Source organism: Euleptes europaea, chromosome 1, assembly GCF_029931775.1.
Source record: "Euleptes europaea isolate rEulEur1 chromosome 1, rEulEur1.hap1, whole genome shotgun sequence".
In the NCBI taxonomy this organism is placed as follows: domain Eukaryota; kingdom Metazoa; phylum Chordata; class Lepidosauria; order Squamata; family Sphaerodactylidae; genus Euleptes; species Euleptes europaea.
Window position 1 is genome coordinate 172,461,940 of NC_079312.1, and position 26,494 is coordinate 172,488,433.

General features: G+C 46.6%; 1 protein-coding gene across 1 annotated transcript; it reads left to right on the forward strand.

The window, feature by feature from the left end:
• The first annotated feature begins 6,312 nt into the window (after positions 1–6,312).
• On the forward strand, positions 6,313–14,362 carry LOC130477544 (microtubule-associated proteins 1A/1B light chain 3C-like). The gene is made up of 4 exons (XM_056849551.1): positions 6,313–6,364; positions 7,865–7,920; positions 12,728–12,834; positions 14,188–14,362. The coding sequence occupies exons 1-4, from the start codon at positions 6,313–6,315 to the stop codon at positions 14,360–14,362; spliced, it is 390 nt and encodes a 129-aa protein (XP_056705529.1).
• Positions 14,363–26,494: the final 12,132 nt, after the last annotated feature.

Here is a 26,494-nt window from a genome sequence, read left to right on the forward strand (position 1 = left end):
TGGCTCCTTCTTGTCAGTTTCACTCGCTGGCGCGGGAGCCGTTCCCGTTGCGTTTGGGGCTTGGCGCACGGCTGGAACAGTGTGTGCACGTATCTGCTGGGGTTGCCATGATCCGTCCGGGAGATTGGCAACCCATTTGGCCACAATATATTGTATTATTGTAGCACTTAATATATGGTTGCACATTGTTATACAATCTTGGTTCTGTACTAATTTCCAAACCTGTTTTTGTATACTTCTGTATAGAATATAATTTCCTTTGTATATATTGTATTATTGTAGCACTTAATATAGGTTTGTACACTGTTATACAATCTTGGTTCTGTGCTAATTTCCAAACCTTTAGCTATGAGTACAGAGGTGTTTGCTTATTTCCAACCTCCAGGTAGTAGCTGGAGATCTCCTACTAATACAACTGATAGAGATCAGATCCCCTGGAGAAAATGGACGCTTTGGCAATTGGACTCCATGGCATTCAAGTCCCTCCTCTCCCCAAACCCCGCCCTCCTCAGGGCCTGCCCCCAAAACCTCCCGCCGGTGGTGAAGAGGGACCTGGCAACCCTAGCCCTCCTCAGGCTCTGCCCCCAAAACCTCCCACTGGTGGCAAAGAGGGACCTGGCAGCCCTAACCTCCAGTTACTAGCTGGAGATCGGCCGCTATTACAACTGATCTCAAGCCGATAAAGATCAGTTCCCCTGGAGGCAATGGCCACTTTGGCAATTGGGACTCTACGGCATTGAAGTCCCTCCCTTCCCCCAAACCCCTCCCTCCTCTGGCTCCGCCCCAAAATCTCCAGCTATTTCCTAACCTGGAGCTGGCAACCCTATTGCTTTAGTGTACTTTATTCAACGTTCTTTGTTGCCTCCGAGAGCAGGATGGGAGCAAAAGGGTTTCACTTACAAGGCATTAAATCAGGCAGACGCAGTGTGGAGAAAATGGTCTCCTTCGACAAGGAAAAGGGCTTTTTTACTGAAGGTTGTTAAGCAATAGTTGGCTAAACACCCGCCCGGGGGAGCTGTTAGGTATCATTAACCTGGATTAAGTTAATTAATGACTGGGAGCCAGTGACAAACCACAGCGCTGGGACTTTTATTTATTCCGACGGCTACATTTTCAGGCCTCCGGTCCTCCAAAGAGCTCAGGTTGGTGCTTCCGCCGCACGACAATCTTAGGAAATCGGCTCAGTGGAGTAGGGAAGTCTGAAGGCATTTTGTCACCCCAAGCACGAGATACCCTGTAGCAAAAAAGCCCCTGCAAGCATCTTGTTCTGTGGTAGGGTTTCCACTTGGAGATGTCCCAGAACTACAGCTCATCTCTAGGCTACACAGATCAGTTCCCCGTAAGGTTGCCAACCTCCTGGTTCTAGCTGGAAATCTCCTGCTATTACGACTGATCTCCAGCTGATAGAGGGTTGCCAACCTCCAGGTACTAGCTGGAGATCTCCTGCTATTACAACTGACCTCCAACCGATAGAGATGAGTTCACCTGGAGAAAATGGCCGCTTTGGCAAGTGGGCTTTATGGCATTGAAGCCCCTCCCCAAACCATGCCCACCTCAGGCTAGGCCCCCAAAACCTCCCGCCAGCAGCAAAGAGGGACCTCACAACCTTAAGCTGATAGAGATCAGTTCAGCTGGAGAAAATGGCCACAACTTTGGCAGTTGGACTCTATGACATTGAAGTCCCTTCCCTCCCCAAACCCCGCCCTCCTCAGGCTCTGCCCCCAAAATCTCCAGGAATTTGCCAGCTTTTTTCTTTCCACATTATCCTCCACTCACACACACACACACACACACACACTGGGTTGCTAACTCTGGGTTGGAAAGATTATGGGGGTGGAGTCTGAGGAGGGCAGGGTTTAGAGAGGGGAAGGCAATTTCAGTGCCATAGAGTCCAATTGCCAAAGCAGCCATTTTCTCCAGGGGAACTGATCTCTGTTGCCTGGAGATGTATTGTAATAGTGGGAGATCTCCAGCCACCACCTGGAGGCTGGCAAACCGAACCTTTGAACATGAAAGTTTTCTCATAACTATAAGGACCATATGGAACTAGATACTGCCCGGCTGAAATCTGTATTAGGCATAGATCATCTACAGTTAGGTTTCCCAACCTCCAGGTGGGACCTGGAGATCTTCTGGAATTGCAGCTACTCTCCAGATGACGGAGATCAGATCCCCGGGAGAAAATGGCTGCTTTGGAAGGTGGACTCTATGACATTATACCCCACTGAGGTATCCCTCAATCCCCAAATAGGAATCTCCGAACTCGTATTGGGCAGTACTATCTACAGTACTGGAACTTGATGGTTTGAGAAGCCTTTTGGATCAGTCATATTTGTTTACTAAAGTGAAAGACCAAAGAGAACATTCCTGCTTTCTTGAGGGTCGTTGAAAGGCACCTTTGATGCATTTATAAAATCAATGGATTTACATAAATTTATCACTCCATCAATTAAAGGGCAAAGGATTTCGATTTTTTATCAATTTATTCATATCTGTTATTTAAAAGCACCGCTTCCTTCCTAAAGTGCTGCAGAATTATGCAAATGCTTCCTATACATTAACCTATTAACATCTCACATTAACTTACACACAGTATGTCATTAATGCTGCTCTCATACATTTTGGGCAATGCACTTTTGACGCACTTCAGCAGTCATTGGCAACTGGGTTTTAAACAGGAACCTCCAGTGCATTGAAAGTGTTTTATCCCATCTGTGTGAAAGCGGCCGTAGACCAGAGTTTGATAACAGCTTAGCTCCAGCCCTCTAATGCAGACCCTGACCAGTTTTCTTTGGTTCTAGGATAGGGTTGCCAGGTCCCTCTTTGCCACCAGCGGGAGGTTTTGGAGGTGGAGCCTGAGGAGGGCAGGGCTTGAGGAGGGAAGGGACTTCAATGCCATAGAATCCAATGGCCAAAGCGGCCATTTTCTCCAGCTGAACTGATCTCTGTCGGCTGAAGAGCAGTTGTAACAGCAGGAGACCTCCAGCTACTACCTGGAGGTTGGCAACCCTATCCTCCAGTATTGCTGATGGCAAAAGGTTACAATATGGAAAACACTCCTATGTTTTGGTACTCTTTATGTTTTCAAATTCCCTGACCTGGATAGGCCAGGCTACCCTGATCTTGTCAGGCCCTGCTTAGTATTTGGTTGGGGGACCACTAAGGAACAGCAAGGTCACTACGCAGAGGCAGGCAATGGCAAACCACCTCTGAGCCTCTCACTGAGAGCCAGCGTGGTGAAGTGGTTAAGAGCAGCGGACTCTAATCTGTTGAACCGGGTTTGATTCCCCACTCCTCCACATGAGCGGCGGACTCTAATCTGGTGAACAAGGTTGGTTTCCCCACTCTTCCACATGAAGCCTGCTGGGTGACCTTGGGCCAGTCGCAGTTCTCTCCGAACTCTCTCAGCCCCACCTACCTCACAAGGTGTCTGTTGTGGGGAGAGGAAGGCAAGGCAATCGTAAGTCTGTTTGAGTCTCCTTAAAAATGTAGAGAAAGGTGGCATATAAAAACCAACTCTCCTCCTCCTCCTCCTCCTCCTCCTTCTTCTCCTTCTTCTTCTCCTTCTCCTCCTCCTCCTCCTTCTCCTCTTTCTTCTCCTTCTCCTTCTCCTTCTTCTTCTTCTTCAAAACCCTATCAGGTCACCATAAATCAACCGTGACTTGATCGCACTTTCTACCTACCCCCTAAGTTTTCAAATAGCTGGCGTGCTTTCTTAAGTAATGGAAAGTTTAGGTCCAAGGTTGAAGGTGGATAAGGCGTACGTGCCACAGAGTACCGATTCTGCTTGTAGAATTCTGCAGATGCTTCCAATACATTAATATATGATGACCTTACATTATCATATCCATCTTTACAACCTGCCCGGCAAAACTGGTGTTATCGCCATATTGTGGGCCTGCGTCTGATAACTGCTTATCTAAAGCCACCTAGGGAGTCCATGACAAATGAAAGATACGGACAAAAGGATGTTCTTGCGCACCCTGTCACAGTGACACAGCATTCGCAGAGCAGCGCCGGGATTTGTGTTGCTTTACAAAAAGATGTACTTGCGTTCCGAGAAGAGCTCTGCAAAAAAATGGTCGTGTGGCTTTTTCAGCCTGGTTAGTGCTTATTAAGGGGGGAATTCTACCAGTGGAGGGACCTATTGGCTAGAACCTGTAACGTCATCAACCCGTACCCTCTCCATTTAGGGCGCAGTTTTTTCAACCCTTTTGCAAGGTGATCAGAATATGGAGTTTTAAATATAAAAAGCTAGCCAGGCACCCATCTGATGTCGGAGGGAAGAGCAAGCATATTCAGTTGACTGATCGGTACAGCTGTCATGACAATCGCAAAGCCAAGATGGAGCTGAACTTACACTGTGGGTGAAGAAACCATAATGACTGCTTGTTCATTATGATGTCTTTTTTTTCATAATGTAACTGCACCTGTAATAGGAAGTGCCTTGTCCACTGTATTAATTACACCCATTCTGCAGATGGAAAACTGCAGCAGAGAGATAGTTAGGGTTGCCAGCTCCAGGTTGGGAAATACCTGGAGATATTTGGGGCGGAGCCTGAGGAGGCCGGGGTTTGAGGAGGGGAGGGACTTCAATGCCATAGAGTCCAATGGCCAAAGCGGCCATTTTCTCCAGGGGAACTGATCTCTATCGGATGGAGATCAGTTGCAATAGCGGGAGATCTCCAGCTAGTACCTGGAGGTTGGCAACCCTATTGCCTCCTATTCTGAATAAACTAATCCCCGCATAGGATAAATAAAATTGATGGGGGGGAATTCAGAATTTGGCCTCCATCAGAGTGAGCACCTTTCGTCCGGGCATGAATTTGGAAGACAAAGATTCTCTTTAGGAGGAAGCGTGGGCGAACAGCGACACATTCCCCCCCCCCCCCGCCGAAGTTTTTGACTCTTGGATCTTTTATCCCCAAATCAACTTTTTATATCAAATCTGCTAATAAGCTTGTGCTGTTGCTGTGGAAATGAATCCTCTCTCTTTCTCTCTCTCTCTCTCTCTTTCTCTCACTCACTCTCTGTCGTCTACCTTCTGCCAATTTTCTTTGTATTGATTTGGGGACACATGCAAAAGCTATAAATAGGGTTGCCAACCACCAGGTAATGTCAAAATAGACACTTCTGGGTACTGACTAGTATGGAACATGTGAAAAAGTATTTTTGCTTGGTCTTTTAGGATCAGTACCTACCTAATAGGAGGCTGTACCAAACCATAGGCTGCAGGCCATTGGTCAAACACTGAGAATATATGTAAGATCCTACTTCCATTAATTTGGTGGTTTTGTGCATATAGACAAATAAGTCAGGTGGATGTGAATTTTATTACTGTAATTCATGTTAACAACAGGGAATTGAAGAGGAACTGATGAAGATGTAAGGACAGAAACGGCCGTCTTCCTCTTCGACCTGACACATGTTGAAAGCAAAGAATGTTGTTCCTGTAAAAAAAGATAAAAGTTGTTTAATGATACTAGCACAAGAATTATGATTGAGTGCATACTTACCTTGCTAATTTATATGACTGTAACATACGCTGAAACACCATCTTTGGAATTTTGACGTTGAATCTATGGTACTTTTGTATTTTGTAATTTGTTTCCCATTATTTGGGTTATTTTCATGAGAGTGGTTTTCTGTGTGTTTTGGGGTTTAACCACCAGGTAATAGCTCTCCAGACCCCTCACCATCTTTATATATATGGTTATCATATCCCCTCTAGATGGTGTGGGGTCTGGAGACCAAGTCCTGTGAGGAAAGGTCAAAGGAGCAGGGGACGTTTAGCCTGGAGAGGAGAAGACTGAGAGGGGATATGATAACCATCTTCAAGTACTTGAAGGGCTGTCATATGGAGGATGGTGCTGGGTTGTTTTCTGTTGCCCCAGAAGGTTGGACCAAAACCAACGGGTTGAAATTAAATCAAAAGAGTTTCCGTCTAGGCATTAGGAAGACCACTAAATTATATATATCAACAACACCCCCCAGAATGCTTTGCTCTCCCCCTCCAGCAGACTCAAGGGTCACTGTTCCAATGCAAGGCTGCAACATCCCGACACGTTTGACCCTGCAATCCCATGCAAGTCTCCTTGGAAGCGAGCGTCCTATGGTGTTTGCACCCTGCTAAGTGTGTGCAGGATGACCTCCTTTGGCCCTTTCATTTCCACCCTGGGCTTTCTCCGGCAGGCTCCACCCTAGTGGTCCTTATATGTTCAAAGGGAGCAATTGATCTGAAGGAGGTGAACAGTCCTTTGGGGGTCTGCAGTAAAGAAAGCCGGGGAGGAAGCCTGAGCAGCCTTTGCGAAGATGCAGAGACGCTCCAGCGACAGCCGCCCCTTCAAGCAGAGGAAAAGTTTAGGTAAAGTCCTGGCTGAGAGTTTAGGGGCTGGAGTCGGGTTGCTAAATCTGGGTGGGGAAATACCTGGCAGCATTGAGGGTGGGGCCTGGGGAGGGCAGGGCTTGGGGAAATGGCAGGACAGGGGGGTAAAACGACATGGAGTCCACCGTCCAAAGCAGGCATTTCCCCCCCAGGGAAACTGATAGCTGTTGATCCATTCTAGTTCTGGAAGGCCCCCAGGCCTCGCCTTGAGGTTGGGAACCCTAGGGTGGTGGAAACATGGACGGCGGCAAGCTTAAAAGCCTTCAGTGTTGGTAGGGTCTCCAGCAGGGACCGGGAAGTCTCCCAGAATTATAACCGATCTCCTGGTCACAGAGATCCGTTTCCCTGGGGGAAACGCCTGCTTTGGAGGGTGGACTTTTATGGCATTATAATTTGCTGCAAGGCTGCCAGCTCTGGGTAGGGAAGTACCTGGAGATTTGGGGGGGGGTGGAGGCAGAGGAGGATGGGTTTCAGGGGAGGGCCTTTAATGGGGTTTAATGCCATGGAGGCCACCTTCCAAAGTGGCCATTTTCTCCAGGTGAACTGATACCTGTTGCCTGGAGATCAGTTGCAATCCCAGAAGATCTGCAGCCACCACCTGGAGGCTGGCCACCCTACCGCTGAGGTCATTCCCTAGACTGTCCCCCCGAATTGCCATGAGTTTCCCAGCCTGGAGTTGGCAACCCTAGACTTGCTGTTTGGGTGTGGTCTTCATGGTGACATTCTAGTCCTTTGGCTGGGGGGGGGGGCAAAAACAGGCTGTAGCTTTCCGTTTGGATTACATATTTGCCACCTAAAGGGAGGGGAGTCCTCCCAGAGACCACTAAATCCCCTGTAGAGAGAGAAAGGGTGTGTCAAAAATCTGGGTTTCTTTTTGCAACTGATAATGTGACTTTCAGAGGGATGGCTTCTGTATTGAGAAAGCTCTCAATACAGAGAGCCAGTGTGGTGTAGAGGTTAAGAGCGGTGGTTTGGAGAGGTGGAGTATGATCTGGAGAACCGGGTTTGACTCCCCACTCCTCCACATGAAGCCAGCTGGGTGACCTTGGGCAAGTCACACTCTCTCAGCCCCACCTACCTCACAGGGTGTCTGTTGTGGGGAGGGAAAGGGAAGGTGATTGTAAGCTGGTTTGAGTCTCCTTTAAGTGGTAGAGAAAGTCAGCATATAAAAACCAACTCTTCTTCTTCTTCCTCTCCCAGCTGAATTTCTGCTGATCCCCTGCTTTCAGCAACTCCAGGAATCTTGTGCCCCAAACAACAAGCAGCCCTCTTTGTGGCCCTTCAGGTCCTCTCCCCACTGTGACCCCTTCTTACAAAACTTTTTGGGTTGTGCTCAGTGATTCCGTGGGCTAGCATTTTGGGAATGCTGAAGTCTTATGTCCCAGCTTCAAGAGGAGGTCGCTCTCTGCTCACCACCACCATCAGAGGTTGAAAGGGGGTCTTTTCAGTGTGCTAATATCAGCCTGGCTTCTCTTTCAGCCAATCGAACACGTGAAGTGGGCGAAATTCGGGGAAGGTATCCAAGCAAGATCCCGGTAAGGCTCTGTAACTGATATGGCTCTTCTATTGTTCTTTGTTTGAAGATCAAACGTATGTATCTTGGTATCTAGATAGCACACCAATAGAGCTGGTCGATAGCACAGCTGATTGAAGGAGGATAGGAGAGGATTGCGTTCTGAAGGTCTTTTCTGGATGGTGTATGTGTCATTCTTGCACTATGAAGCTGGTTAGGCTGAGATAGGGTTGCCAACTGCCAGGTAGTAGCAGCAGCTCTCTTGCTAATTCAACTGATCTCCAGCCGATAGAGATCTGATCACCTGGAGAAAAATGGCCACTTTGGCAATTGAACTCTATGGCACTGCAGTTCCTCCCCTCCCCAAACCCCGCCCTCTTCAGGCTCCACCCCCAAAATCTCCCGCCGGTTGCAAAGAGGGACCTGGCAAACCTAGGCTGAGAATTAGTGGTCCACCCAACCCACCCTGTATGCTTAATGGCTGATTGGTGGAGAGCCAGTGTGGTGTGGTGGTTTGGAGAAACAGACTCTGATCTGGAGAAGCGGGTTTGATTCCCCACTCCTCCACATGAGCAGCGGACTCTAATCTGGTGAACTGGATTTGTTTCCCTACTCCTACACATGAAGCCAACTTGGTGGCCTTGGGCTAGTCACACACTCTCAGCCCCACAGGGTGTATGTTGTGGGGAGAGCAAGGTGCTTGTAAGTTGGTTTGATTCTTCCTTAAGCGGTAGAGAAAGTCGGCATATAAAAACCAACTTTGCTTCTTCTGCTTCTTCTTGACCTGGTTTAAGAAAACCAAGATATTGCCTGTTGAACCACACTGGCTCTTCTACCAGTGCAGTCCTAAAACAGTTACACAAGGGTAGCCAACCTCCAGGTGGTGGCTGGAGATCTCCCACTATTACAACTGATCTCCAGGCAACAGATCAGTTCCCCTGGAGAAAATGGCCACTTTGGCAATTGGACTTTATGGCATTGAAGTCCTTCTCCTCTCCAAACCCCACCTTCCTCAGTCTCCACCCCCCAAAATCTCCCAACCCAGAGAGAAGGGAAAAACAGTAAGGAGTAATATTACATAGTTTGCATACCTTGTAACCCTTCTACAGTTTGGAACTAAACTTTACATTTAAGTCAGGTGTTTCCTTCTTATAAACCGTACTAAATTACAGCATAACGTTTTTCATTTAAATCAAGTATTTCTTTTTTATAAACTATTGACCATCTAAGGCTCATCAAGTTATACTACTTTATATCTTTTACTGCTCTTCTACACTTAACTATAACTCAAAGTCGGTACTTTTCATGATAATATTATAATCAAGTCTGAAATGAAAACACTATCAACCATACATAACATAAAACGGTTGCCATTTCTGTTGGCGCTCTTCATTCTGTTTTCCTTGTAATTGATTAGTAAGCCTTGCCATTGCAGCGAATTTCATCATTTTTGTAATCCATTCCGTTAGTTTAGGTGTCTCTTTATTTTTCCAATATCTTGCATATAAAACCCTCACTGCAGTAACCGCATACTGAAAAACTTCCTTCTGAATAGCTTGGAGTTGAGTTGGGATCATCCCTAGAATCATGAATTTGGGATTTAAATCAAATTCCACCTGGAGTATGGCCATAATCTCTTTGTGAATTTGCTTCCAATATCTCTGGGCCTTTTTACAAGTCCACCATTGATGATAAAAAGTCCCTTCGGTCTCTGAACACTTCCAACAATTTGCTTGATTAGATTTGTACATTTTTTGTAAGTCTTTAGGTGCAAAATACCATGTGTAGAACATTTTGTACCAATTTTCTCGAACGTCCTGGGATCTTGAAAATTTTATTCCAGTTTTCCATATTTTCTCCCATTCAAACATTGGAATCATTTCCCCAAAGTTCTGCATCCATTTTATCATACATGTCTTGACTTGTTCCTCAGCTGTCTCCATGTCTAACAACAGCTTGTAAATTTTTGTAAGTGATCTTGTGATTTCACCACCAATTGTTCGAAACTCGTTGGTTTATCTGATGTTTGATGGTCCCTTTGGGGGGTTTTCATGGCAAGAGGCTAACAGAGGTGGTTTGCCAGGGCCTTCCTCTGCACAGCAACCCTGGTATTCCTTGGTGGTTTCCCATCCAAATACTAACTAGGGCTGACCCTGCTTAGCTTCTGAGATCTGACGAGATCAGGCTAGCCTGGGCCATCCAGGTCAGGGCACTTCACATAGAAAGGGCTAAATAAGTGTTAGCTGCTACCAGGAAACCAGCCATCCGCTTCCCCTGCCCAGCAGGGTTTCTTAACAACCACCATTTACTTGGGGGTAAGGATTGTGATGTCACCAAGAAGGGTTTCAAACATCCAGGGGGTGGCTGAAGATCTCCTGGGATGACCACTGATGTCCAGGTGACAGAGATCCAGTTCCCCTTGGAGAAAATGGCTGCTTTGGAAGGTGGACTGTATGGCATTATACCTGGCTGAAGTCCTTCCCCTCCCCAAATCCCCACCCTCCCCTAGGGTTGCCAGCTCCCTCTTTGCCACCAGTGGGAGATTTTGGGGTGGAGCCTGAGGGGTTTGGAGAGGGGAGGAACTTCAATGCCATAGAGTCCAATGGCCAAACCAGCCATTTTCTCCAGGTGAACCTATCTCTATTGGCTGGAGGTCAGTTGTAATATCAGGAGATCTCCAGCTACTACCTGGAGGTTGGCAACCCTGCCCTCCCCAGGCTCCACCCTCAAAACCTCCAGGGACTTCCCAACCTGGAGCTGGCAACCCTATCACTAAGATATGACAAGGTGCTACTGGACTGGAGTGTGAATTGCTGCTTGCCAATCTCCAGCCACGAGCTCTCCTAATACCTGATGACTTTTTAGCAGTTGATGGTGGAGACAGAACCTGGGACCTCCTGCACGCAAAGCAAGTACTCTTCCATTGGTTGCCCAACTGCCCAGAGAAAGAGAGCGAAAATGCCCTGTCCCTTTAAGAGATGCTGAAGGGATGGTGACCAGCTGATGCTATTAGCTCCATGTTCTGAAAAGCTTCAGCTGTGCATTTCCACACATGAAGCCCCTGTTAAAGGGTCAGGACACATTTCTCCAGGCATCTTGGCCACCTTAATCAATAAACAAAAAACGGGGGGGGGGGAACCCAACCTTTAAAATCTGAAAGTTGGTGGGTACCCAACCTTGGGTGCCCAACATATTGGCCACTATCAGTGAGCAATGGCCACTTTAATCTGGACTTTAATCTGGAGAACTGAGTTGGTTTCCCCACTCCTCCACAGGAAACCAGCTGGGGGACCTTGGGCTGGTTACAGCTCTTAGAGCTCTCTCAGTCCCACCTACCTCACAGGGTGTCTGTTTTGGGGAGGGGGAGGGAAGGAGATTGTAAGCAGGTTGGATTCTCCCTTAAGTGGTAGAGAAAGTCAGCATAGAAAAAGCAACTATTATTCTTCCTTGAAGATAGATCAGGATTGGTAGCCGCGTGAGTCTGTGTGTAGCAGTAGAAAAGAGCAAGAGTCCAGTAGCACCTTAAAGACTAACATAATTTCCGGCAGGGTATGAGCTTTCGTGAGCCACAGCTCACTTCTTCAGATACAGCTAGAATGTGAGTCCATCTATCCTTAAGTAGAGAAGAGTGAATTCACACACCCAATGGCTATAGCATGTAAATGTTAATAGCAGGAAAATGACATAAGCAGGCATGATTGGATGAGATGTGATATACAGAGGAATAGTGTGTGTGTGTGTGTAAAGTGCCATCAAGTCGCAGCTGACTTATGGCGACCCCTTTTGGGGTTTTCATGGCACGAGACTAACAGAGGTGGTTTGCCAGGGCCTTCCTCTGCACAGCAACCCTAGTATTCCTTGGTGGTCTCCAATCCAAATGCTAACCAGGGATGACCCTGCTTAGCTTCTGAGATCTGATGAGATCAGGCTAGCCTGGGCCATCCAGGTCAGGGTGCAGAGGGAGAGTAGGTGTGGAGAAATCAGCATTGGTAGTGAGACATGAATCACAGGTCTCTATTCAATCCAGGAGAATGAATTGCCTTGAGCTTCATTATTACGGTAGTTGTAATTCAGCACTCTCTCTGAACTTCCTTGAGTTGTTTTTATACCTTCTACAGTTATCCCATCTATCTTAAAACCTTACAAAGCTTTTTTTGGAAGTGAACCAGATCCTGTTTTGCCAAACTCAGATTCTCTGAAAGTGCCTCTACCAAGGGGCAAGGCTTCAGGCTTGCTTCCTACTGGCTTTTATCTATTATTGCATTCATGCCCTCTTCTTTTTGAAGGACTCATAAATAATAGTTGTTTGTCGTTAGGGTTGCCAGGTCCCTCTTTGCCACTGGCAGCAGGTTTTTGGGGTGGAGCCTGAGGAGGGCAGGAATTGGAGAGGGGAGGGATTTCAATGCCATAGAGTCCAATGGCCAGAGTGGCCATTTTCTCCAGGGAAACTGACCTCTATCAGCTGGAGATCAGTTGTAATAGCAGGAGATCTTCCAGCTAGTACCTGTGCGTCGTCAAGTTGCAGCTGAGTCCTGGTGGCCCCAGGACCATGGGATTTTGAAGCAAGAGAGGAGCAGAGGGTGGCTTGCCATTGCTTTCCTCTGCATAGCAACCCTGGCCTTCCTTGGTGCAAGTATGTAACCATGGCTGACCCTGCTTAGCTTCTGAGCTCAGATGATATTGGGCTAGTCAGGGCTACTGAGGCTGTTTTACGAACCAGTAGATTGCTTATGGCTCCCTGGTATAGGCTTACAAGGGCAGGACCAGGTTCTTCAGCAGCTGCATCTATCGAAGTTCCCTTGACCAGTGTCTGTTTTAACTGCTTACAGGTGGTGGTGGAGCGCTACCACAAGGAGAAAGAGCTCCCCCTACTGGACAGGACCAAGTTCCTGGTCTCTCAGGACCTAACGATGTCTCAGTTCATGCACACTCTCAGGTAGGATGCCATTCTTGCACACCACAGTCCTTTGGCCCTGTTGAGCGTGGCACACAGTGATGACCGCAACTCAACATGGCATTGCACCAGAAGAGTTAGGGTTGCCAGGTCCCTCTTCGCCACCGGCGGGAGGTTTTTTGGGGCGGAGCCTGAGGAGGTCTGGGTTTGAGGAGGGGAGGGGCTTCAATGCCATAGAGTCCAATTGCCAAAGCGGCCCTTTTCTCCAGGAGAGCTGATCTCTATCGGCTGGAGATCAGTTGCAATAGCAGGAGATCTCCAGCTACTACCTGGAGGTTGTACGCAAAACTATTAGCCTGCTGTAATGGGAAGCCAAGAAACAGCAGTTGAGGCACGAAATACAACTAAAAATGCTGTGTAATAACAACTGAACTACACTTCATATGCGTTACCAAATGTTTCTTTGAGAAAAATGACAAATGTAATACATAAACAACAATGTGTACAACAGTCTGCAATGCTTTCATAGTTTTTCAGAATAACATTAAAGTCCAGACAACATCAATCTGTTCTCTTGGGAATAGTTCAATCCAGCTGATCACATTATCCCCAGAGCTATTTTCTGTAATTGCTGGACCTTCATATGTGGTTCAGTAAACATCCAGTGGATGAACGTGATTCCTGTGAACCCTTCACAAGGACAGGGATCCGGTATTCACCTGTTCCAATAGGTTCTTCATCAGGATTCAACAAGGACTGCACCGTGGCAAGTTCACCTGCTGAGTGGAACACAAAGGTTCTCCATACACTAGCATGTTTCCTTAAAGGTAAAGGTCCCCTGTGCAAGCACCGGGTCATTCCTGACCCATGGGGTGACGTCACATCCTGACGTTTCCTAGGCAGACTTTGTCTTTGTTTACGGGGTGGTTTGCCAGTGCCTTCCCCTGTCATCTTCCCTTTACCCCCAGCAAGCTGAGTACTCATTTTACCGACCTCGGAAGGATGGAAGGCTGAGTCAACCTTGAGCCGGCTACCTGAAAACAACTTCCGTTGGGATCGAACTCAGGTCGTGAGCAGAGCTTGGACTGCAGTACTGCAGCTTACCACTCTGCGCCATGGGGCTGCTAGCATGTTTCCTTAGGAACCATAAATTATGGCAGCTTTAATATTATTTAATATTATTCTGAAAAACTATTAAAGCATTGTAGACTCTTGTACACGTTGTTTTTGTATTACATTTGTCATTTTTTCTCAAACGTTTGGTTACTCATATAAAGCGTAGTTCAGTTGTTATTACACAGCATTTTTAGTTGTAAGTATTTTGTGCTGTTTCTTGGCTTGACTACCTGGAGGTTGGCAGCCCTATCCATTGCTGGTGGTCTTTCCCTTCCCCAGAACCCGCCTCTGCCTGTCGGCCACCCAGACCTTCTACCTCCTGGTGAACAACAAGAGCCTGCCCAGTCTGAGCCTCACCATGATGGAGATCTACAACGACAGCAAAGACGAAGACGGCTTCCTCTACATAACGTATGCTTCTCAAGAGATGTTCGGCAATGGGGGCTGTTGCTAAGGCCCATGAGATGTTCCAGTCAGAAGGCCTATACACCTGCCTCCGGAGAGTCCCCGCTTCTTGCGAATGAGAAGTTTTAAAAAATGTTTTTGTGACAGTGTCATGGGAGGATGGTTCAGGGTAGGCCGGCATCTTCTGTTGTTGCTCTCTGTCCTGTAAGCTGTTTCACTACCTTGTTCCTTTTTTTCATTTTACAAAGGCTCCCGTGTGTCACAAGGCTCAAGGGTAGGGTTGCCAGGTCACCCCTCGCTTCGTTGTGGTGGGGCTGATGTAATAATGTCACTTCCGCAGCAAACCTGGGAGGATTGCACTAGAGCGTCCCTGCCACTTCAAGAACTCTATGGAAAACCATTGAGTTCTTGGAGGGATGTGCTACAGCGTCCCCGACGCTTCTGCTGCGAACCCAGAAGTGCCGTTAATCGTTCCCCTTCAACTGGCCTGCATCCGCCAGCCAGCCAGCTGAGAGGCGGTGGGCAGCCCCCTTAATTGCCAGCCGTTACCTGGTATCTGGCAACCCTCCTCAAGGGGTCACAGACTCCTTTCACCAGCTCTGCGGAGCCATTACTTTAATCTTTCCTCTTTTTAACCACTCTTGTGCTTTAGCTAACTTTTTTTTTTTAAAAAAAGAGCTTCACTTCATGTTTTGCACACCCAACTTGGACTGGCTTCTCTTTTTTTTAACCATGCTGATGGGTCTAAAAGGGAGAGCTGGAGGTGTTCCACTTGTACAAACTTTTTAACTGCACAGCTGTTTGGTTACTGCATCCCTTTTTAAAAAAAAACGAGCCTTTTTTCCTGTGAGACTACAATAAAGAAATAAATGGACCTGATGCTTCATTTGGAATATCTTTCCCTCTCTTAGGGTAGCCAGTTCCGAGTTGGGAAAGACCTGGAGATTTTTGAGGCGGAGCTACGGTTGCCAGATCCCTCTTTGCCACCAGCGGGAGGTTTTGGGGGTGGAGCCTGGGGAAGGCGGGGGTTGGGGAGTCATAGAGTCCAATGGCCATAGAGTCCAATGGCCAAAGCGGCCATTTTCTCCAGGTGAACTGATCTCTATCGGCTGGAGATCAGTTGTAATGGCAGGAGATCTCCAGCCAGTACCTGGAGGTTGAAATTAATAACAGCAGAAAATTGCCCAGCTTTTTAAAAAATAACCAAAAGTGTCATAACTTATAAGATAGTGTATATCACCAACCAATACATATAAACAATCCTATAACATCATATGTCTAAATCAATCCAGCTAATAGAGTCCACATTGGAGTATTATTATCAGCCACTCAACCTCCTTTTTGCAAAGTATCACGATCCTATCAATGCAGGAGCAGATATAGTCGCTGCCATGGTCGATTCCTGAAGAAGATGTGGGTCGAAACAGGGAGATACCCGGACCCCTGTAGCTTTGCAGCACTGACTTGGCTGGTTTGTGAGACCTGTGGTCTGTCCATGAAGAACTGTGCATCTGTCAGGATACTACTCCATGAATGCACCATGTGAAGAATTTCCTTTTTCAACTTACCTGAGGCTTGGAAAACGCAATACTTTGCAAAAAGAAGTTGTGTGTGTGTGTGTGTGTGTGTTAAGTGCCGTCAAGTTGCTTCCGACTCATGGCGACCCTATGAATCAATGTCCTCCAAACTGTCCTATCTTTGACAGCCTTGCTCAGATCTTGCAAATTGAGGGCTGTGGCTTTTATTGAGTCAATCCATCTCTTATTGGCTCTTCCTCTTTTCCTAGCATGATTGTCTTTTCCAGTGACTCTCGTCTTCTCATAATGTGACCAAAATATGATAGCCTCAGTTTAGTCATTTTAGCTTCTAGGGCCAGTTCAGGCTTGATTCGATCTATAACCCACTGATGTGTTTTTCTGGCAGTCCACAGTATCTGTCACACTCTCCTCCAACACCCCATTTCAAAGGAATCTACTTTCTTCCTATCAGCTTTCTTCAATGTCCAGCTTTCACACCAGTACATAGTAATAGGGAATACGATGGCGTGAATTAACTTGATCTTGGTGGCCAGCGACACATCCTTACACTTAAGAATCTTTTCTAGCTCCTTCATGGCTGCCCTTCCCAGTCTCAATCTCCTTCTGATTTCTTGGCTGCTGTCTCCCTTTTGGTTGATGATGGTCACCCTCTGGGGTTACCCGGCTCTATATTATCCTCATAGCAGCTCTATCAGGGAAGCCGAGAAGGATGGGCATTCCAAGGTCGCCCTGCCCGGTTTGCAGCAGCGCTGGCATTTGGTCTCCTTGGTCAGATTCCAGCGCTCCGGCGATTAGCCTGCATTGACTTGTAATTAACTTTAATGCTTGTTTAAGCCATGTAGGTGTCAACGTAAGAGAAATGCAAGCCTTATGTCTTCTTGCAATCTCTCTCTGCAAAGTTTGCTTCGTGAAATGTTGCTTCCACAAAGGGCGGGAGGGGAGGACGCTTTCCCACTAGGAAAGCCTTTCCCAAGTTGCTAAATTTTGTTCAGTGGCTATTAAGGTCCGTTTGAGAGAGACCACTAATGGTAATGTCAATATTGGTCACAACTAACTTTTAGGTAAATTTTAGTATATTATATATATTGCAACTATTTTAGCATTTTAATGTATTTATGTTAAGCTATGGAGATACTTTGATTTGATACCTAACCTTTTAAAATCCTTTTTTAAGATTGTAGTTTTATACTATGTTCTGGCAAAAGCTGTAAATAATAATGCATAAATAATATATGTACTATTGTACTGGAGATCTCCTGCTATTGTACTGGGGATCTCCTGCTATTGCAACCGACCTCCAGCCGATAGAGATTAGTTCACCTGGAGAAAATGGCCGCTTTGGCAATTGGACTCTATGGCTCCAAAGTCCCTCCCCAAACCACATCCTCCTCAGGCTCCAATCCAAAATCCTCCCGCCAGTGGTGAAGAGGGACCTGGCAACCCTATTTCCCATGGGGCTCATGTTGCAGCGGTGAATGCTGAGGTGTTTATGGTGGAACCAGGATCTCTGAAGGGGGGGGGGATTTTCCGTTCCATTTGCACCTACCATTTCCCTACCACCAACGTGCTTTTTGCTAGCGCTGGGCTGTATGCTGTTGTAGCGATATGTGGTGAAAAGGGCTGTCGGGTCTCAGCTGACTACGATGACCCCTCTGGGGTTTTCAAGGCAACAGATGGACAGAGGTGATTTGCTGTTACCTGTCTCTGCGAAGTGACCCTGGATTTCCTTGCTGGTCTCCCATCCAGGTACTAACCATGGCCAGCTCTGCTTATAGGGTTGCCAACTCCGGGTTGGGAAATACCTGAAGATTTTGGGGGTGGAGCCTGAGGAGGGCGGGGTTTGAGGAGGGGAGGTACTTCAATGGGGTATAATGCCATAGAATCCACCTTCCAAATCAGCCATTTTCTCCAGATGAACTGATACCTATTGCCTGGAGATCAGTTGTAGAAGCAGCAGATATCCAGCCACCACCTGGAGGTTGGCAGCCCTACCTGCTTAGCTTCCAGGCTCTGATATCAGGCGAACCTGGGCCATTCAGGTCAGGGCATGGTGACTGACTTTTTTTGTGGGGGCGGTCAAGATATATCTGACTTATGTCAATCCCTGGTGGGGTTTTCAAGGCAAGAGGCGTTCAGAGGTGGTTTGCCATTGCCTTCCTCCGTGTCAGAATCCTGGTAATTTTTTGAGGTCTCCCATCCAAATACTTGCCAGGGTCAACACTGCTTAGCTTCTGAGATCTGACGAGAAAGGGCTAGCCTGGCCTATCCAGATCATCTCCACTTGCCCAACGCATCTTGGCAACTGTAAGTCACCTAGGGTTGCCAGCTCCAGGTGGGGAAATACCTGGAGAATTCGGGGGTGGAGCTTGAGAAGAGCGGGGTTTTGGGGGGCGAGAAGAAGAAGAGTTGGTTTTTATATGCTGGCTTTTTCTACCACTTCAGGTAGATTCAAACCGGCTTACAATCACCTTCCCTTCCCCTCCCCACAACAGACACCCTGATCTCTGTCGCCAGAAGAGCAGTTGTAATCCTGGGAGATCTCCAGCCGCCACCTGGAGGTTGGCAACTCTGAATTGACCTAACCCCTGGGAAGTCCCTCCTTTCCAATTTGACTGGCTGAATAATTGCTCAGTCATGCGTCCCGCCTCCCCTCCCTGCTTTGGTTTGACAATGTCAGCAGCCTGCAGCCGAAGGTCATGATAGCTCATCATCGGCAATCATTCCCACAAGGGATACATTGACCTGGGGCCGGTGTAACCGCAGTGTACACCTGGGCAATTGTGCATGGCCCTACTTATCGGGGACGGGGAGAGAGAATGTCACAGGCTTCTCTGAGCAGAGCTAAGTGAAACAGCTCCACTTACTGACAGTCAAGCCAGGAACACGTGCAAGTTGGTTCTCTTACCTTTAAATATAGAGCCAGGCCTTTTTCGTTGTTTTTAATTCACTTGATTTATAGCCTGCCGTTCTCACCAAGACCCGAGGCGGATTTCGCAGGGTAAGACAATGCAAGCAAGTAGCATGAGACATCCAGTAAGCAATGCAGGAGGGATTGTGTGTGTGTGTGTGTGTGTGTGAAGTGCCGTCAAGTCATAGCCAACTAGGGTTGCCAGCCTCCAGGTACTGTGGGAACAACAGCACGAGGCTCAAATATATACGAAGTTAAATACACATTGTGAAAAACAATACAAGGAGTGAAAATTAGTCAATCCAAATACATCGTTTAACCCAAAAAAAATCCCAAAGAGAAATAGCAAGGGAAATTTGGAGTAATTAATTCAAGAACATGTTACTCCACATGCCTGAAATAAAATCACACAGATAACTTCAAAGACAGCCACGCAGGGCTTAAAGCATTATTTACTACAAATTTCCCTTGCTATTTCTCTTTGGGATTTTTTTGGGTTAAACAATATATTTGGATTGACTGATTTTCACTCCTTGTATTGTTTTTCACAATGTGTATTTAACTTTGTATATATTTGAGCCCCGTGCTGTTGTTCCCACAGTCTCTACTAGTTCAGCCTCCAGGTACTAGCTGGTGATCTCTTGCTATTACAACTGATCTCCAGCCGACAGAGATCAGTTCACCTGGAGAAAATGGCCACTTTGGCCATTGGACTCTATGGCATTGAAGTCCCTCCCCTCCCCAAACTCCACCCTCCTCAGGTTCCGCCCCCAAATCCTCCTGCCAGTGGCAAAGAGAGACCAGGCAACCCTACAGCCAACTTATAGTAACCCCTTATGGAGTTCTCAAGTAGGGTTGCCAGGTCCCTCTTCACCACCGTCGGGAGGTTTTTGGGGTGGAGCTTGAGAAGGGCAGGATTTGAGGAGGGGACTTCAATGTCAAACAGTCCAACTGCCAAAGCGGCCATTTCCTTCAGGTGAACTGATCTCTGTCGGCTGGAGATCAGTTGTAATAGCGGGAGATCTCCAGCTAGTGCCTGGAGGTTGGCAACCCTATTTTCAAGGCAAGAGACTAACATGGTCATTTGCCCATGCCGTCCCCTGCATAGCAGCCTAGGTATTCCTTGGTGGTCTCCCATCCAAATACTAACCAGGGCAAACCTTGCTTAGCTTCCGAGAACTGGCTCTACCATGCTGCCTTCCCTCCTGTAAAAGGAATAGGATTACAAAAATAAGAAACAGTGCAAAAAAAAAAAAAATCAGGCATGAATTAGATTTACCAATTTCCAAGTAAGGCCTGGAAAACTCCCAGACTAAATTCTGCTGGAGCAAATGGCTACTTTGGAGGGTGGACTGTAGGCATTGTAGCCTGCTGAGATAGGGTTGCCAACCTCCAGGTGGAAGGAGCGTGTTATTATACAGCCCAAGTTGGCAGCTGATGAAGACCTCCTATTGGTCGAAACAGGGAAACATCCGGTCCCCTGTATTTCATGATATGATCCACTATTGCCACTCATGTGATTTATGAGTTACTATACTCCACGTAGCAGCAACAGAAGACAACTGCTATCTACACTACCAAAGATTAGATGCTAATGTGACTACAACTCAACGTCTCCTTGGTGCAAGTTGCCGATATACTCGCATTAGACTTTTTGGCTTTATTTTTAAATGCTTATGATTCAACAGAGCGTTCAACAAGTTGTTTATGATTTATTTGCATATTATTGCACAGATAATGAATGTATAACTGAATGTTTATATATGCCTAAATTGAACAAAACTACTTTTGCATTGATAATTATTGCTAACAAACTATATAGCAAGCTGACTTATATTTACCTAACCAACCTCCAGGTAGTGGCTGGAGATCTCCTGCTATTACACCTGATCTCCAGCTGACAGAGATCAGTTCCCCTGGAGAAAATGGCTGCTTTGGCAATTGGACTCTATGGCTCCGAAGTCCCTCCCCTCTCCAAGCCTCGCCCTTCTCAGGCTCCAACCCCAAAATCTCCAGGTATTTCCCCACCTGGAGCTGGCAACCCTATACCCCACTGGATCTCTGATCTAACAATTATAGTATATGGGGCTGAGCTGTGGGCGTAGGGAGCAGTCCGAGGGGGGGGGTTATGCGCAGACAGACTCAGACCTAAATTTGATCATCTTCCAAAACATACAAACTGTGGCATTCTGTCATGATCCTTATAAGAACAATTTTTCGAGCTGACAGTAATGAGACATCACCCCTTCTCCATCTATAAAGCCTCCATTACCCTAAAGTGCCATGACGCGCTGAACTTGGGGGGGCAATATTTCATGTGTTGGAATGCCAAAAACATTCATAAATATTACTCTGAAATTAGCCTAAAGTGTGAAAAATGCAACAGGAGGAGAGGAGGCGGTTGCCGTTGGCAGGTCTGGTTGAGAGACAAATTGTCTGTGTTTGTTTCGAGAGCATCCGGATATGCTTCGCTGGATCGCGCGGGAGTGTGTCTAGACCACCATTTTTCTTTCAGCAAGTTGCCCCTGAGAGCTTACAAGCTAGGAACAAAGGGGGTTGCTATCACTTAGTGTTTGTCTCCAGCATCTGGTAATCAGAGGGAGGGGCTGTGGCTCAGAAAGACCTCCAGCTTTGCATGCAGAAGGCCCCAGGTAGAATCTCCTGTTAATCTCCTGGCATCTCCACAAAGACAAAGAGCTGGTTTTTATATGCCAATTTTCTCTACCTTTTAAGGAGAATCAAACAGGCTTAAGGACATAACAACATAAGAAAGGCTCTGCTGGATCAGACCAAGGTCCATCAAGTCCAGCAGTCTGTTCACACAGTGGCCAACCAGGGGCCTCTAGGAAGCCCACAAGCAAGATGACTGCAGCAGCAGCATCCTGCCTGTGTTCCACAGTGCCTAATATAATAGGCATGCTCCTCTGATCCGGGAGAGAATAGGTGTGCATCATGACTAGTATCCATTTTGACTAGTAGCCATGAATAACCACCTCCTCCATGAACATCTCCTTCCCTTCCTCTCCCCACAACAGACACTTTGTGAGGTAGATGAGGCTGAGAGAGTTCTCGAGAGAGCTGTGACTAGCCCAAGGTCGCCCAGCTGGCTTCATGTGGAGGAGTGAGGAATCAAACCCAGTTCTCCAGATTAGAGCCCGCCACTCTTAACCACCACACCACACTGGCTCTCAGGAGATTTGGGGGTAGGCGATGTGACCAGGGAGTAGGACCAGGCAGTAGGTGATGTGAAAGACCTTTGCCTGGGACCCTGGAGATCTACTGCCAGTCTGAGTAGACCAGTGGTTCCCAACCTTTTGGGGAGGGGCTGTGGCTCAGTGAAAAAGCCTCTGCTTTACATGCAAAAGGTCCCAGGTTCAATCACTGCTGTTTCCAGGTAAAAAGGATCAGGCAGTAGGCGATGTGAAAGACCTCCACCTGAGACCCTGGAGAACCACTGCTGGTCTGAGTAGACAACACTGATCTCATAGAATCATAGCGTTGGAAGGGACCACCAGGGTCATCTAGTCTAACCCCCTGCACAATGCAGGAAATGCGCAACTACCTCCCCACAACACATCCCCAGTGACCCCTACTCCATGCCCAGAAGATGGCAAAAAGTCCTCCAGGATCCCTGGCCAATCTGGCCTGGAGGAAAGTTGGTTCCTGACCCCCAAGTTTATTTAAATCTTGTAATATGAATTTTTAACCTATCAGAATAGTGTAACATAAACCCTATTCTTTCCGTTAAGGCATAAAATATATTCCTCTATCTCCCCATAATCCTGATCCACACTGGGCTTGTTGTGTTACTTATTTCTTAAAGATGTTGATTGAGAGATTCAGTATATAGTATTACCACTATATAGTAATAATCAAGTATCGTAATTCAAATAGTTTGAAGGAAGGTGTCAGTATACATTTAGATAGCTTTCGCTTTCTTATATACTTTTCCCCCCCTTAAGATTTAAAGACGAGTTTTTAGATTAATGTAGGAAGGTACAGAATGACTCAATCCACTCCAAATAGTAATTGATGAAGAGCTTGTTGCAAATATTGAATAATGACTACATATAAGGTGTGTATGTTGTGTGTTGTATGTGTTGTGGTTTGGAAAATCAAAATTGAATTAAAAGAAAAGGATTGTGGGAAGTGCAGGTTTAAGCCCCCCACCCTTCATTTTTAGGGTTACCAACTTCTGGAGGGGGAGCTGGAATCCTCCCAGAATCACAACCGATCTCCGGACAACAGAGATCAGTTCCCCTGGAGAAAACGGCACCTTCAGAGGGTGGGCTGGATAGCATCACATCCGTACTGAGCCCCTACCCATCCTCAGACTCTGCTTTCCCCATGTACCACCTGCAAATCTCCAGGAATTTCCCAGCTTCAAAATGGCCCCAGATAACTGCTGTTTGCCCTGTTGGGGGAATTTGTGTGTAGCCCATAGGGTTGCCAGCTCTTGGTTGGGAAATACCTCGAGATGTGGGGGGGGGGTGGAGCCCGAGGAAGGCAGGGTTTGATAAGGGGAGGGTATAATTAGGGTTCCCAAGTCCCTCTTCGTAACCGGCGAGAGGTTTTGGGGGTGGAGCCTGAGGAGGCTGGGGTTTGGGGAGGGATATCAATGCCATAGAGTCAAATTGTCAAAGCAGCCATTTTCTCCAGGGGAACCGATCGCTATCGGCTGGAGATCAGTTGTAATAGCAGGAGATCTCCGGCTAGTACCTGGAGGTTGGCAACCCTATTTCCAGATGACAGCAATCAATTCCCTTGGATTGTTTGGAAGGTGAACTCTATGGTATTATACTCTGCGGAGGCCCCTCCCCATCCCAAACGTCACCCACCTCAGGCTCCACCCCCAAGGCTCCTGGAATTTCCCTACCCAGGTTGAACATCTGTCCATCCCATCTGAAGCTGTTTTTGTCACCTTCGATGTGGCTTCATTGTATACAAATATACCTCTTGAAGATGTGAGATACATAATAGAAAGATTGCTGGATACCCGTGATGATAAATCAGTACCTACCCATTTTTTATTGAGTTTATTGGATATTATTTTTGAACATAATTTTTTCAGATACCAAGACCAATTCTTTTTTCAAACTCAAGGCGTTTCGATGGGCGCTGCATGCGCCCCATCAATTGCAAACATTTTTATGATAGCATTTGAAATGGATTCTTTTATTTGTCATCAATTTTTTCAAGATCACATATTGAAATATTTTAGGTTTATTGATGATTTATTTTGTATCCTAGATTCAGCAACATCTTTTGACTTCATTTTGAGATGGATGAACTCCATTAACCCACATCTAAAATTTACCGGGCAAATGCATTCACAAGAGATCCCATTCCTTGATTTGATGGTCTTTAGGACCCAGATGCATACAATAGCGGTGAAACCATATCATAAACCCACTGATAGGGGAGCAGGTCTGCATTTTGCATCGAATCACCCACTGCATTTACGGAGCAACTTGCCTTTTAGCCAGCTCTTAAGATTGAAGCGTAATGCTACATTTCAACAAGATTTCATGTCTGCAGCACAAGATCTGAATAGCAAACTAACTAGGAGAGGCTATGATGAGTCTATTATTTATAATGCCATGTCCAAAGTGGTCTCGAAAGATCGAGGGAGATTACTTCATCCCCACACTGAAATGCAGGACAGACCTAGGATTTATGCTTCTTTGGAGTTCAATCATTTAATGCATGAAATACAGAAAATTATCCGCCGACATTGGCATGTTTTGTATAATATTCCTAGTTGTTTTGAACCACCAGTCTTTGGACTCCGGAAAACTAAATCATTGCGGAATTATTTGGTTAAAACTGACAGTACTCCTAGCAAACAAGAAGTTAACATCAAAGGCCATCATAAATGTGGCGCATGCGCAGTCTGTCCGTTCAGTCTACCTATCAAGGAAGTAGGCTCTTCTAATTCTAATTTCAAGTATACCTTACAGCATTTTACAAATTGCTCTTCGAAAAATGTTATTTACGCCATTGTTTGTCCTTGTTTTTTAATGTACATTGGCTCGACGTCTCACCAATTAAAACTACGTATAGGGGAACATAGGGCTAGATTACATGCAAAAATAATGGACACGCCCCTTACGTGTCATTTCCTTCAAAAAGGACACTCAGATTCTGATTTATTATTTTTTGTGCTTTGGCAGTATAAACCACGCCAATACCACCATGAGGATGTGGTTAAGATCTTGCACAGAAAAGAAATGCAGCTTGTGTACCTTTTTAAAACACTGTCCCCTGCAGGCTTAAACAATGAATTTGAACTGACCAGTTTCCTTTAAGGCATTTCTTCTAACTTGATTCCTTTCAGCTGTTGAACTCTGGGTTGTATCAATTTATTCTTGAAACTTTAGGAGTTTTTACCAGCCTATAGAGATAGACTAGAACCGTACGGGTCGGCTGGTCCACAACGGGTAAGCTTGGATGTTTTTGTTATGATCCTGTCTGTATATTGCATGTGACTATGTACATTCCGAACCCTGTGAATGTTGTATTCATATTTTGCAGAGGTCTTTGTACCCGTGATAAATATTATTGTGCATCACACTTAGATGGAAATCAACTGAAGAAGCAACCTTATTTGCGAAACGTACACGAATCCGGAAGTGTCGTTTTGGACTTTATTTCGTTTTGCTTGGATTGTTTTGGACGTAACCCAGCTCGCTTATTTTGGATTTGGGACCGCGGATTCCTGGGCGGATCTGTCTGCAGCTTGCTGCGCAAAGAGACTGTTGGATAAATAAGGACAGTTGATTCTTTCTTTACTTACCTTGGTTGTCTTGATGCTTATTTTGGAATATTGAAATACTTAGTTGTTATATTAGAAGTTGCACTCTGTATAGTAAAATTGTTTCATTCAAGCCCTGGTGCTATTCTTATCTTTAACCACCTGGAGGTTGGCAACCCTACCCCCAAATCTTCGGACATTTCCCCGCCTGGAGTTGGCAACCCTACCAGCAGGACCATGACTGACATGTCCGGGAAAGAACAACTCTGTAACAAGTTGTGTTGGGCAGCGTGGTGTAGTGCTTAAGAGCGGTGGTTTGGAGCAGTGGACTCTGATCTGGAGAACCGGGTTTGATTCCCCACTTCTCCACATGAGCGGCGGACGCTAATCTGGTGAACCGGGTTGGTTTCCCCACCCCTACATGTGAAGCTAGCTGGGTGACCTTGGGCTAGTCACAGTTCTATTACAGCTCTCTCAGCCCCACCTACCTCACAGGATGTCCGTTGTGGCGAAGGGAAGGTAAGGTGATTGTAAGCCAGCTTGATTCCTCCTTAAGTGGTAGAGAAAGTCGGCATATAAAAACCAACTTTTCTTCTTCTCCTCCTCCTCCCTCCCCCAGGGCTGTGATCAACCTAGGACAGCCCAAAGAGGGAGAGGGGGATTGTCCAGCATCTGGGACGTGGTGACAACCCCTGCCCAGTGGGTGCATTCTGTCTGGCGCCTCAGAAGTTGTGCAGGCTGGCTCAAACACCTCCGAGTAAATGGAAGGGAATCTTTGCCAGCCTGAACACTGCCTGCCCAATCTCCATGCCGCTCACGTGCCTGCCTGGCAGTCCGTGGGCGGATTGTGTTGAATTATAGATCTTGGAGGATTTACATCTTTAATTTCCCAGGGGGTCAAACTCTGGCCCGCCCAGCAACCTCATCCCTTACCCTCTTTTGGGGCGCAGTATATTCCATACCATGTGCCGCCCTCTCTAA

Coding starts and splice junctions, on each gene's coding strand:
- LOC130477544 (XM_056849551.1), top strand. CDS start 6,313: ATGCAGAGACGCTCCAGCGACAGCCGCCCCTTCAAGCAGAGGAAAAGT. Junction 6,365..7,864: donor CAAGCAGAGGAAAAGTTTAG/GTAAAGTCCTGG, acceptor CTTCTCTTTCAG/CCAATCGAACACGTGAAGTG. Junction 7,921..12,727: donor GGTATCCAAGCAAGATCCCG/GTAAGGCTCTGT, acceptor AACTGCTTACAG/GTGGTGGTGGAGCGCTACCA.